This window comes from Anabas testudineus, chromosome 4 (assembly GCF_900324465.2).
Source record: "Anabas testudineus chromosome 4, fAnaTes1.2, whole genome shotgun sequence".
NCBI classification, from domain to species: Eukaryota; Metazoa; Chordata; class Actinopteri; order Anabantiformes; family Anabantidae; genus Anabas; species Anabas testudineus.
The window spans coordinates 14,505,827-14,518,970 of record NC_046613.1 but is presented as its reverse complement, the minus strand read 5'-3'; the positions used below and the strand labels follow the sequence as shown (position 1 = coordinate 14,518,970).

The window sequence follows — 13,144 nt, the reverse complement described above, 5'->3', positions numbered from 1 at the left end:
AGCCTTTAAAAAGAGCATTTGTGATCCAGTCTATTGAATCCAAAGCTCAGCCACAACATTCACTATTCTGACAATCAAATGGGAGATTTAGATTATGAAAGGGCCTATTAACAAAGACTATTTGTTTGCCAAATTGGATAGTAGAGTTGACAAACCTGCCAGCAATTTGGGCCGTGTATTGTGTACTCGTTTCACTTCATCTCCTCCATATTGCAAAGAAAATTATAGTCATGCCAAAAATACCATGTTGTTGTTTTTCCTTTCAAACAAAAACAGAGAATGCTTCAAACTTTTTTATCAGACAGGACTGCCACTTAAACTGAATCTGAATTGAGTGTATATATAGGGATTACAATTAGTAGTATAGTATAGTATAAAACTATGTAGTAGTTATTTGGCTGGATCAAGTATAAACTATAGCTACAACCCAGCTACTTTGTAAATGTAGTAGAGATTCATTAAATGTTAAACGAAAGTAGCTACGTTATTAAAGATTAAATAAATTGAAGAAACAGGTTTTTCTGCGTTTTTAATCATGGGACACATATTAGCACAATGTAGAATAAAATGTGACACAGTCGGAATAAAAACCAGCCTCGGAGAAACACGCTTTGATCCATCCAATCTAGCATTAGGAAGGTACAATATGTTGGGACATAAGCACAAATTTACAAGACATTTCTTCAAAAGAGGGTGTTCAAATTTTAATATGCTGCAAATGAATAAATCAGGACCTTTACAAATTATTTCCAAACTGGTGACATCTGGGAGATTACTGATACATCTTTTATGATCCTCACTTTCATCGCAGTGGTGAGACTTGCGGTTGCGGTGTTATCATTGTGAAAAGAGGCATCTGGCTCCCATCTGGGCTTTGTTGTCTTCCTAAAACACAAAACATATTTTATAAAGCAAGCAAAAAATGGCACAGCTTTTTGCTCGTTTTTGTCCAGCTGCTTTGCATAGAAATCTGTCAAAGCAGCCCACTGCTACACACACGTAACATCACACGGTGTTCAAAAAGACAGCGTAAATTAGTATGAACATTTAATTAAGCTCTGTTGAACTGGTTTCTGTAGCTCACTTGTTTTATGCACATCCAAATCCATCTATTGTTGTGTTTCTGGTGTCATGTTCAAACTCCAGGAAACTGGTGGGTGGCAGATGAACTGAAATAGCCTCGTGGTAGATGGTGTACTAATGACAAGGGAGAAGAAATGACACATCCATGTAAATACAGCAGCAAAGACCGGTTATATGCAATGTAAGGATTTTGTAGCTTTGCATAAAGATGTAGGTAGTGAATGTTTCCTCCAGCACCTCTGGGAATTCAATCTTCACATCGACGCTGTCTGCTGAGGCAGCAGCAACTGATGCAGAAACCTCTTGCTTGGCATTTCTCTCATGTTGCTGGTAGAAGCCGAGAAGGAAAGCCATGCCTGGGATGTAGCTTCCAATTCTGGGGAAAGGTACAAAAGCTCCCTTAATACCCACATGCCAGTATGTGTCATAATTGCAAAACGCCGAAAAATGTTTGCACCATGCTCAATAAAGCAGGATAAGTTGCTCCAAAAATGTGTAAATAGAAGTCCTTCCTCCGATTTCTGCCTCAGCTCATCCTCCTCCACCTGCACACGTTTTATATTTCTTGATACAAACTGTAAATGCTTTCCACTGATGCTCACCTTCTGCCCATCTCTGCCATGGTTTCTGGGACACTGGTCCAATGTACTTTGGCCTTCAGGGTTGGTTTAGCACCAGGCATATTGGCCATCGCAGCCATCATTGACATTTCATAGGACTGACACTCAGCTCCCCATCTGATGTGTGCCTAGATATCAAACGTGAAGGAAAACCACAAAACGACGACACCGGCACCTTACATTGTTAATAACTACTACTTTATACCCCTACATGTATGTTAATATTTCCAAAGAGACACTGGAAAAAAGTGTCTCAAAAGAACTTGTGCTCTTTCTGTGTGTTTTATATTCACCTTTGCCTCTGCATTATTGTTGACACTGGTGTCCACACACATCTTCCAGTTGGTGGCCTCTCCAACCTGGGACACAATCAGCTGAGTGTTCTGGAAGTCTGCCTCGGGTGTGTAGTACATGGCTGCATCGTAACCCTCTGGCTTCTGGTTGCCACTCATAGCAAAAGCTTTGATGTTGAACAGAGCTTCAGGTGTTGCATCCAAGACCTAAGGAGTGAGATAGAAAACCAGCCGATCAGACTGTGACGGGTTTCTGTCCATCAATTCCAGTATGTGCAGCGTATCAATCATCTTATAACATGTGGATTGAAATCATTGCAATAAACTCTCAATGTTAAACAGTGACAATGGGGATTTTGTGTGTAAACAAGGCTGAAAGAATTTTTTTTGCAATATTAAGAAAACTATTTACTGGATAAATCAGTTTAAATGGAGTGTTTTACACACACACACACACACACACACACACACACACACACACACACACACACACACACACACACACACACACACACACACACACACACACACAAATAGCTGTAATCTAACAATGTTGGGATCGAGAATCAAAGCACAGCTCAGCTAAAACCTTTTACACGATGAGATTGCTCTGCACTTCTGTTCTGCCACTTTCTGCAGAGAAACAAATTTGAGGTAACTCTCTGCGGAGCGTGTTTAACATACTCCCATAACGTTGCTGTGATGGCTGTGATAAGCTCTTCTGATGCTTGAGCCTGAATCAGAGGACAGACGTACTTGCTGGGTAGATTCCTGTAAACACATTTAGGAACAGGAGAATTTAAATGAATAAAACACCAGAGAACACAGCAGCAGGTGCAGAGATAATAACATTGCAAGGGTAGCCAAATACCTTGGAAAGCCTCCTCAGAGTCTCAAGCAGTTGGCGCGTGATCGCTGGATGTCTGCTCACCTCAAAGTGGATTTTGTCAACAGCCTTGATTGCCTGGGCTAATAAAAGTGCACAAGCAGTGTTAGCAAAGAAATTAAGAAAGAAAGGTGCAGAGGCAGACTCCAGTAATCAAATACTTACAATTCAATCCACTACAAAAGAACAGATCACAACTATTAGGGATACTAGGCGTGCTCAGAGGCAAAACAGCGGGCGATCGCAGGCTTGTCAGTGTGCTGAGAAGATGCTACTTCACAAAACTTTGATCAGACTAAAAAGATTTAACTTTGCTATTCCATTACACATCGGTCCGGCTTCTGTTTCACATCAACAGACTTCAACAACCCTTTCAAGTAACTGTAAGTCATTCAATATTATTAAGAGTCATGATGTCAGATTGCAAAATGTCATCACAGCATTGGTAACCACAGAGCAAAGGCAGGTATATCGTCTGCAAAGGCCTCCTGATAGAACCTAATTAGATTTGTCTGCAGGTGTTATGCTAACAAAATGCTGTAATAAGGGCTGGCATAAATGTCTGCAGAAGAAACTGTCTCATAAAATAACCTGATGTGTGCAGTGTGTCAGTAAACGAGACATTTATAAGGACAACTCTGTCCGAACTGCTGAAATGTTACATTCTCGGGGGAATATTTAAGCCTGTGATTTAATTTTGAATTGCACAGCACTGTTTGGTGTAATGTTCTAGACTTGTGCCTACCTGGGACTACTTTGACCGCAAAGTGGGTGTATCCCAGGAAATAGGAAAGGGGGTAGTACTCGTGATAATACGCTCTTCTCAACTCCGATTCCATACAAACACCAGCTCCGTAAATGTTACTCTCGAAACACATTTTGACTCTTGGGTTCCACGCGTTTGGTGCCAGCGTCTGTTCAGTTAGAAGAGAGGGGGGGAAAAAAAGACCAGAGTTCTGTGAATGCTGCAAAAGACAAAGTTTGAACTTTGTCGGTATTATCTTTGAGGTGCTGACCGTACCTGATCTGACATTTGGTTGACACTGCAGTCAATAATGGTGGGCATAATTGGGGTCATTTTAGCCAAAGCTGGGTCTTCAATGTTCCTGGAGACTGCATACACATTGGAGCTGTTGGTTGGACAGAAAGACGAGACTTGTGAGGAAGGGACACTATTTTCTCACTACCGTTAATTTAGCGTGTCAAAGGATTGATTTGTGTTTCTAGTCCAGCGAGTTGCAAAATAAGGCATGAATATCTGACTCTAACAAGTCTTGGTGACATTCAGTATCTGACTGAACACATCATATTTGACCTGAAACCATTTTAGCAACATAGTAAGGAGGCCAGCACAGCATTATGAGTGACACATAGGAATGCTTCTTTTGGGATTGAATAAATCTTTTGCACACGTAAAACATACACACCTCATTGAAAAGAGTTCAAGTTCTTTTTTGCATGGAGGGAAGTCAAATTCAAATTTCTTCTCTGGGACATTGATCTTTGCAGTAAACCTCCATGGAATGGCAAATGGGGTTTTGCTTTTAAACTCACAGCCGCACTGGAACATTTCTGTGTTGATCCCATAGAAAACCCAAAAATCCTTTGTGTAACTTAAAAAAGAAATGACAAATTCAAGAGCTGTAACTCCACAACAAGAATATAAATACATATATACAAATTGTAATGTTTAAATATTGATATACAGGCCACAAAATACATGGCTTAAATATTTACTACAACTTTTTTCTACCCAATAAAACCGTCAGTCTCCAGTGAAATTTCAGAGGTCATCAGTTGTCCAAGATGGTCAGTCATGGGTGGATTTACTGCAGCTTTGGCTGGAAAATGAAAAAAAGAACTTTAATAATGGCTCATTTCAAATAAAGTAAAAGATTTAATAGTCATTAATTAGACATAATTTGATTTGCGAGGTGCATCGTCCCCTCACCATTTACAGTGATGCCATTGACTGTTTGATAGTATTTGCTGATCTCCAGTGGGAGACCCAGGGTGGTAGCTTGGAAGTAGCGAGCCTCATAAATCAAGAATGGTTTGGTCCAGTGCCATGAAAGACCTCTCTGCATATTCTCAATCAATTCCCACAGAGGAGTTCCTTTCCCTGCAGAAGGACTGACTGCCTGCAGGCAGGATCACAGGAGTACAGTAGAACACAGGCGTACGGGATCTGACATACACCAAATTGATTATTAATTGTTGTGTTCTCCAGTGGTTCTCTTACCTTAACAAAGTTCTGAATGATGTCTTTCTTGAAATCAGCAAAGATCCACTCCTGTCCAAATACGCGTGAGTAGATCGAGAAGACTGGCTTATTACTGGGTAGGTTTTCCCAGTTTTTAAGCTGCAATTTACAAAGCACAATGGTCACGGGAAAAAAAAAAACGTATCATATTGCAGTTATGATTAGTCTTTTACCTTAAAGTCTAAGTAACTTACCACGTTGAAAATAGCCTGCAAGTCAGAGAAACTTAGATCTCCTTTAAATCCGGGAATGCTGGTGCCAAACAGCTCCTTAATTCCCTCAGGACGTATGCCCCCCTTCAGCATGAAAACAAAAGAAGATTATTTCAATTCATGATTGGGAAGATTGAGAGGTTACAAATGAACGTACAAGACTGTACCTCCAGTAGCTGCAGAATTCTACCAATGGCATAAAAGTTTCCTTTTAACATCATTTTAGTAGGAAGGATGTACGGCGCACTTTTTAGCATGAAGAGTTCTGCAGATTTGCCCATTAGGAAGTCATCTGCATAGAGAGAATAGTGAATTGTCATACACGTGGAATGTTTTTAGTCAATAGGCTGTGCATTGTTATATGAGATCATACCATTAAACCAGTCAATGTGCACCGCTTTACTGTTGAAAAAGCTGAGACGACCAAATTTAGGGGCCAGGATTTTCACGGCTATGTTGCAGGCGGTTGAGCTGTTGCAGAGGCCACGGGGCAAAATTAGCTAACAGAACACAAACCACACAATACGGGATGTTTCACTGTTATACTCACAGGAAGTGATTTTCTGGAGTACTGGATTTGGCATAACCTCTCATGTAGGACAATGCAAAACTAACAACATGGATGTCTTTCTCCTCCTGCAGATGTGCAGTCACTGTGGACACCAGAGCCATTGATGGCTTAGTATCAAACAGAATCATGAAGGCTAACATTCGAATCTCACTGGGAAGGTTCTTCTGCAGGAACAGAGTCATGGTGATGTCTTGAACCTGAAAACAGACATATTAGAATCTCTAGGAGTTCACAATGCGCCCTCATGTTCAATCACCCTTTGCTGAGGTCATTTCTGTTCTGCTGCAGCACTGTTTGCATTACAGCAAAATCTGAATCAGAGTAAATGTTAAAATACTAGAATTCTTTCTTAACTAACACAAAGAAGAAAAATAATTGAGCTTTCCAGACTAGAAAGGTCTACAGCTCTGTGTGTTCTACTGTACAGTAAATACATTCTTCAGCAGACTTTGACCTTTTAAAAGAAATGCGTGCAATTATGGTAACATCTAAAAATGCTGCATATGAGCATCCTGAACATATGAATGTTCTTACAGTGTGAGGGTCTCTGGCAGCGGTAAGTCTCATGGATTGCACAGCAGCACTCAGCACACGAGGTGGCAGATCCACAGGGGTGGCAGCCACTCCGGGGAGGAAGCGCATGATGGTTTTAATGCTGCCTGGATGACCTGCATTCCCCAGAGCTTTCAGAGCAATGACCATGTCTGCTTCACTGCCGGTCTTCATTCCTTCCATAGCCATATCCAGAAGGGGCTAATATAGATGCAAATGTGTCCCGTTATATACAAAATAAATTTTCGGTTCCATTACATATAACATATGTTTAAAGACGATTGCTTTTTCCCTTAGTTTGATTACCTGAACAGCCGCTACTGGGCAGGGTGTATAACTAGCACAGTACTTAAACACAAGAGAGCCATAGGCAAGCACCACCATATTCCACAAATATATATTGGATTTACTAAAGGGCATGGTCAGGAACATCTGTGAAAGACAAAAAAAGACACTTTGACACAGTTTGTAAAGAAGCCTTCATAGAAAGGATGTCCCGATGTGATCTTTAGGAATAACTCACTTTAGCCATCTCAACCAGGTCAGGAACAGCCTGCAGATGGTTAATTGCCAGAACAAAGGTTTGCCGAGCTTCATTTGCAGAAATATCTCCAGCCTGAAACCTCATTTGCAGGAACTTCAGTATTCTGGCATCACCGACTTCAACACTCATGTCTAAAAACCAACGTCTTGTAAGACAAAAGGAAGATTAATCAGACAATACTTAGGAAAATGATTATTCTTAAAATAAAAAAAAGAAACTATAGAGGTGTGAAAGACGAGGTCAGATGTGTCTTTTAATTACATTTGTATGATATGAAATACAAAGTGTCATAATCTTAATGAGCAGGAAAAGCAGTGTTTCAGTCATCACCTTTCTATCACTGTGCTTCACATGATAATAAATCATTCATCAGTGGCAACGTGCCAGACTAAATCCTCCCTGAACTGAGTGGAAGACTACTCTTCAATTACCTAATCAGCTGAAGTGGATCACTATCAGATTTTAGAGAGGGCCTTGGGCCACTTTGTTCATTGTGCAATAATAAAAAGCTGGCAAAAGGTTATCTGTGAAGGAGTTTCATTTTCAGGTGAAATGTTTCAGTTAAATGTTCTCGTGGGTTCAAAGATATCCTGGAAATAATTTCTAACATCCTGGGTGTAGTTAATTTAATACAACTTAACTATTGAGGCTAAGAGAGATCACACATTTGCATCAGCTTCACTACTGCTTTTCTTGCTGACCTGACAGTTGCTACTCAACATGCTCACGGTGAGTTTAGATAGGCCGGGCAACTTTTCATTGTTCAAAGGGCAATTTTGGTGTATGTCTAAATGATGAGTGCAAAACAAATGACATCAGTCATCTGTGTACTCTGTACTGTTTTCTGTAGTGCTACTTATGAAATGTTAGCACTTTCCATAGTGTGATCACTTACCTATGTTCTGCATTTTCTGCAAATTGCTTCCACATGACCTCTAACCCCTCGAAAGGAATCACTCGCAGGAGCTGATACAGCTTTATTGTATCCTCAGTTGTTGCACTGTCAATCTGATAATAATTAGCCGCTGCCAGATGCTTAATCAATTCAACAGCCTACAAAGGAAATTAGAAGGTCAGGAGTTAAAGAAATGTATCTTAGACAAAATAATTAGCATCAGCTAGTGATGTGTGAAGTATTTAGAAGTCCACTTACTTTTAATTCTAATTGTTTTAGAGATGGTTTTAAATGTTTTCTTAATTAATATGTGGATATTGCTTTATTTTCTACTAGATGTATTAAGTTTAACTTAACTTTGAGATTTGACAAAGATATACCTTTTGATGTAGCACCAGAGCATCATTATTACCTTCGGTATGGGGTCTGCCAGGTTCTGCATCATGATGGGGACATTAGCTTCAGCACTGACAAACTTGTAAACAAGGTTGCCCTTGTTTTCCATTGGCCCGGGCGCGATGTTGCCGGCTGTGTCACTCACGCTGAGCAGCTCCGTTTCCTTTCTGCAGGAGAAGTTATTTAAAGCAGTTGATTTGTATTGCAGACCTACGTTGTGGCTGAGCAGGCATAATGTGCAGATATTTTCTTGTCTTACATCGCTTGCATCTTGAAACTGCCGCCCTTCACATTGAAGGGACTGAAATACTGTTGCTCGAGGCCATGAGCCCTGGCAATGACACCCCCCTCTGCTGTTGGCCTGACTGTGTAAACATATCTCACTGTTGAAGTGAGAGATTTCCCTCTCTAGATTGGAGGATGAACAAACAAAAAAAGAGATTTGACTTTAGTCTGTGTAATTTATAATTGTAGAATAAAATGCATCTGCAGTGAGAAACAAACCTGTTGGGACATTTTGTCGAGCATAGCAGCTGCCATTCCTCCAGAGACTGCTGCTTTCTCCCTGCAGTTACTGATATCCACAACCTGAGAGACGATCATGTCTTTTGTTTCCTTGCTTTCTTCAATAGCATAGTTACTTTGACACATGCCATGAATGCCAACCTGCAAACAAAGTCAAACACGTTACATCAATTCTTTGAATAAATAAAGGGGGTGCAGCACAGGGCAGTTTGTGAGTCAGCGAGTTTACCTCTTCCAACTCATAGATCCTCTGTGTGGTTTTGACGGTGACTTCAAAAAAACCTAGAATCCCTCTCACGATGTTGACGACAGTGTCAGAAACCTCAGGAGCGGCGTGGATGTCACCAACGTGTCCACTGACATAGTCGAACATGAAGGGCTTGATGAGTTGGGCAGCAATGCGCTGGGTGAGCTTCGGGGCAACGTTGAAGCCATTTTTCCCCGGGAAGCCGTTGAACTCCTCGAAGGTCAAGTCAGAAACCTTTGAATTAAAAAGAAAAATGAGCAGTTTTATTGTTTAATGAGTCAGAAACTTAGATTTGTAGTGTAATATTTGCAGTCTGTATCTGTTTATGACTGAAAGATGGCTTGAGGTTACTGGGGAATGAATGTTGTGTGCATCGTTGAGGATAAGGATAAGGCATTGTGCAACAGCTGGCATGCAAACAGCTTCTCAACTAACTTTTAACACTTTCAAAAAAGTATATGCACAGTTTTCTGGGGGAGATTAAAGGCTTCGAAAACCAGCACAGCCTTTTTAACAGATGTCTAATGAATTGACTTCCAAATAATTTATGACACATGAATAAAAGATAAATGACAAACGATGCACTGCCAAATTATTTGCTTGATTTGTGAATCACACATTAAATAACCTGCATGTGCTGTGCTGTTTGCTTTCTGTATTTTTAACGTGGCTCATCTTTGTTAAAGGTTAGTGACACACATCTTACCTGAAGGATGAACGTTTGTGCAGACGCACCAGCGATCTTGAACTTGCACGCCATTCGAACAGCAGACTCAGCGAGGTTCGGCTTGCCGAGTCCAAAATTCACCACTCCGTGATAACTGTATTCATAGGTCTTCTTGGGGTTCAGGGCAATGTCTGGAACATTTTCAATGTGAAATGTCATGAGATGTTTTCTAAGGAAACCTTTGGAACAACTTATTTCTGTGATGATGACAAACAGACTCACCATAACGGACGCCTTGGCACGCTGAAAAGGGTGAAGCCAAATATAAGGTCAGTATTTTTGTGATATATGGACACAGTTAAGGTTTGATTTGGTTTATTTAAGACTGTGCTAATGGAGGAGAAAGCATGTTAGAGTATTCAGAACATAGTGTTGTTTTTTCCAACATGTTAAAAGCCAAATACAAACCTGGTAACACTGGATGATACAGAAAAACCCTGAAATACAGTGAATGTTTTCAACGCCAACTCTTTGTCTTATTTACATAAAGACATGACTAAAACACAGATTGATGACGCAAGTCAACTTTTATCACTAACTCACTCCCTCAATAGTACCTCACTCACTCTACGAGTGATTTATTTTCCAATTCATGTCAAAATCTTGCTGCTGGTAATTCATTATTGTTCAAATGACCCAAATCCAAAAATCAATGTAACAGGTATCACCAGAAAAAAAGGATTATGAGTCATTTGCAAAAGCTCTGTAACTGAAGAATTACTGATCGAAAGAGTGAATAATGTGAATAAAGCAACAACATAACTTACAGGCCAGAGCCACAAGGCTGCAGAGGATGATCCCCCTCATGGTGGCACTGAGGAGTGGAAACAAACGGTTCACACCGCTCCTTTTTATACCCATGTGGGTTCTCACTGGGCAAATGACTCACATTGAGCCTTATGTGCAGACCAGAGGTCTGGTTCAGACAACTCACCGTTTTAAAGTAAACACATGGTAACTGTCCAGAGCCATGTTGGCCTGTGACATTGTCAGGGTGACATGAGTAATACAGATAACTGAACTATTTCTTGTGCAAAATAAATGAGCAGTTGTGATAAAATGAAAACGAACCCTCAATGCTCAGTTATTTTCTGATTTTTGCTTAAAAAAGGAAATTGTAAAACTGAAAAGATCTTAATAGCTGTTATAAGCAGCACATAAGTTATGGGAAAATGTGTGTTTTGCTTTTTCTCTCTGAACATTTAAAATGTATCAACCTCATTTTAATCTCTTAGAACAGGAAGTAAACAACTTTTGGCTTTTAAATAAACCCAAGGATCTATTTCCTCAGTGAAATGCAGCGCGCGGGGGCACGAGCATCTCCGGCTCGTGCTTTTTTATATGTCGTCTGTTAGCATCACTTTGCTCTCATCCTGGATAAAACAAGGTCAAAGAGTGTGGTGAATTGCTGCTCTCCATGCCAATTTGAAAACTCTGCCTCGGCCTAAAGGGCCCCACAAACAAGCCAGCATATATGTGCAGTTTGAGGGTGACGACATCAAGCAGCAATCAGCCAACGTGTCTGTTCTCGCCGTCTTTTGGGGTTGTGTTCAGATTGCGCAACAGTCCCTTGTGTAATTGTACTTAAGGATTCTCTTAGCTTTCAGACCTTTCATGTGCAGGCTTCAATGCACCTGACCCCCTTTTCTTTTTTTTCAGGATCAACCAGCAGAGGGCTCCAACATCACATCTGTCTTAAAGTTGGAAACTAGTGTTGAACAGAGCAGGACAGAAGAAAAAAGGCAATGAGCACGTTCATTGTATAGATCTGAGATATACAGTATTAACACATTCATCAGCCAAATCTGGTGCATATCTATAGTCTATAGTGGTGAATTCCCCTCCATTATCAGAGGATTGAGACAAAATGAAACTACAGTACATTTAACAGCTTTATTAAATGTTTCAGCAGCAACACATCCTTCCCACAGTAAGACTAGACGAGCGCTCATATAACATACGTCTGTGAGGAGAAAAGACACAAAAAAGCACAAGACTGGCGTGTGTCCACTAAAACAACACTGCACCTGAGAGTTGGTTATCAATAAAACAAAAGTACATTTACTCCAGTACTGTAGTAAGAACAGGTCTGAGGTACATCATTGATTTGACCGTTGCTATATCCATCTGCAGCTGCTTATTTTTCAAACCAACTCTAATCAACTTATACGTTAAGATGGATTATTATGAAATGACCACCTAGTAGTACATAAAGTAGTTACTAATGATCCTTTACTTCAGCACCAGCATCGTTTCATTGTTTGTGTTTTATGTAGCAACATCAGAAGTTTGCAGCAAGAGGTTCACGCACCATTACAAGTTATTTGCTATTATTTTAATGGGATGACTTTGGTTTAGAAATGATGGTGGGAGATGTCACGGAAAGTTCAGCCACATGCTGCCGACAGCTGTATTTTCACATGACTAGTGAGGTAATGTTAGCGTGCATCAAACCCTAATGTGCTATTGTATTCTGTAACTAAGGAAGTGTAGTGTTTGTTTTAGGGTAATTAACAGTGTGTTGAGCTGTGCACTCGGAGCTGATTTGGCATGTAAGTGTCTTGTAAAGGTAGAAACCTGTTTATTTTGTGGGTCTGTAGATGGACCGTGTGCTCATTCGGCTTTGTTTTGTTTGTGTCCATAGCTCCACTGCTCTATTTCTGCTACACACATTCTGTTCTTCAGTTTTTTGTCAATTTTGTTTATTTTAGTTTCTAGAATATCTGTGAATACACAGTGTGAGTGTGAACACACAGAGTTCCCAACATTTGCTTTGGGTCCATTTCTTAATAGAAGAAATTAATAGGTAATTTTAGTTTTCCTAAGGGAGTACATACATTTTTGTGCTTTGTAAATTCTTGATAATGTACTGAATACAACAGGATGAGTAAAGAATTTAAAGTGGTCCTCTCTTTTCCTTTTTCTTTGCTTTTAGGAAATTAATTGTACTTTTACTTGAGTATGGAGTTTGAAAACTTGATTATTGTAGAACATCAGTGCCTTGACCTCAGTTTTATTTGATGTGTTTTCTTAATTACAGTATAACCAGTGATTTAAATATTTGGGACTGGACTAACAAGCTATGAAAAAACAGAACAAGATGCAGAGAGAGAACATTTGTCTGTCGAGGGCATCTCCTCGTCACGTCCAGCAGATGGGGCCATTGTCATATCTAACGGTTGCTGTATCCAAAAGCATGGAAACAGTCCTCGCAACAATACATAATTCATTTAGTGTAAACTGGTGCCGTTCACAAAGGGAGGCTGCAAGAATGCATTAAACAAGACCATTGATTTAACACATAAAAGAAATGAGCAGCAGAGGTATGTG

The 13,144-nt window shown here is 40.1% G+C and overlaps 1 protein-coding gene across 1 annotated transcript; it reads right to left on the bottom strand.

Moving 5' to 3' along the window:
- Positions 1–568: 568 nt before the first annotated feature.
- vtg3 (vitellogenin 3, phosvitinless) lies at positions 569–9,937 on the bottom strand. Its single transcript, XM_026345770.1, has 26 exons — positions 9,794–9,937; positions 9,070–9,321; positions 8,820–8,981; positions 8,575–8,723; positions 8,332–8,482; positions 7,920–8,077; positions 7,004–7,169; positions 6,787–6,912; positions 6,463–6,681; positions 5,908–6,125; positions 5,731–5,828; positions 5,525–5,649; positions 5,340–5,441; positions 5,125–5,244; positions 4,834–5,023; positions 4,636–4,723; positions 4,310–4,495; positions 3,904–4,012; positions 3,628–3,796; positions 2,868–2,965; positions 2,681–2,767; positions 1,997–2,203; positions 1,686–1,831; positions 1,321–1,459; positions 1,085–1,197; positions 569–885 (listed from the first exon to the last, which is right to left on the bottom strand). Exons 1-25 carry the CDS (start codon positions 9,845–9,847, stop codon positions 1,090–1,092), a joined length of 3,627 nt encoding a protein of 1,208 aa, XP_026201555.1. The 5' UTR covers positions 9,848–9,937; the 3' UTR covers positions 569–885; positions 1,085–1,089.
- Positions 9,938–13,144: the final 3,207 nt, after the last annotated feature.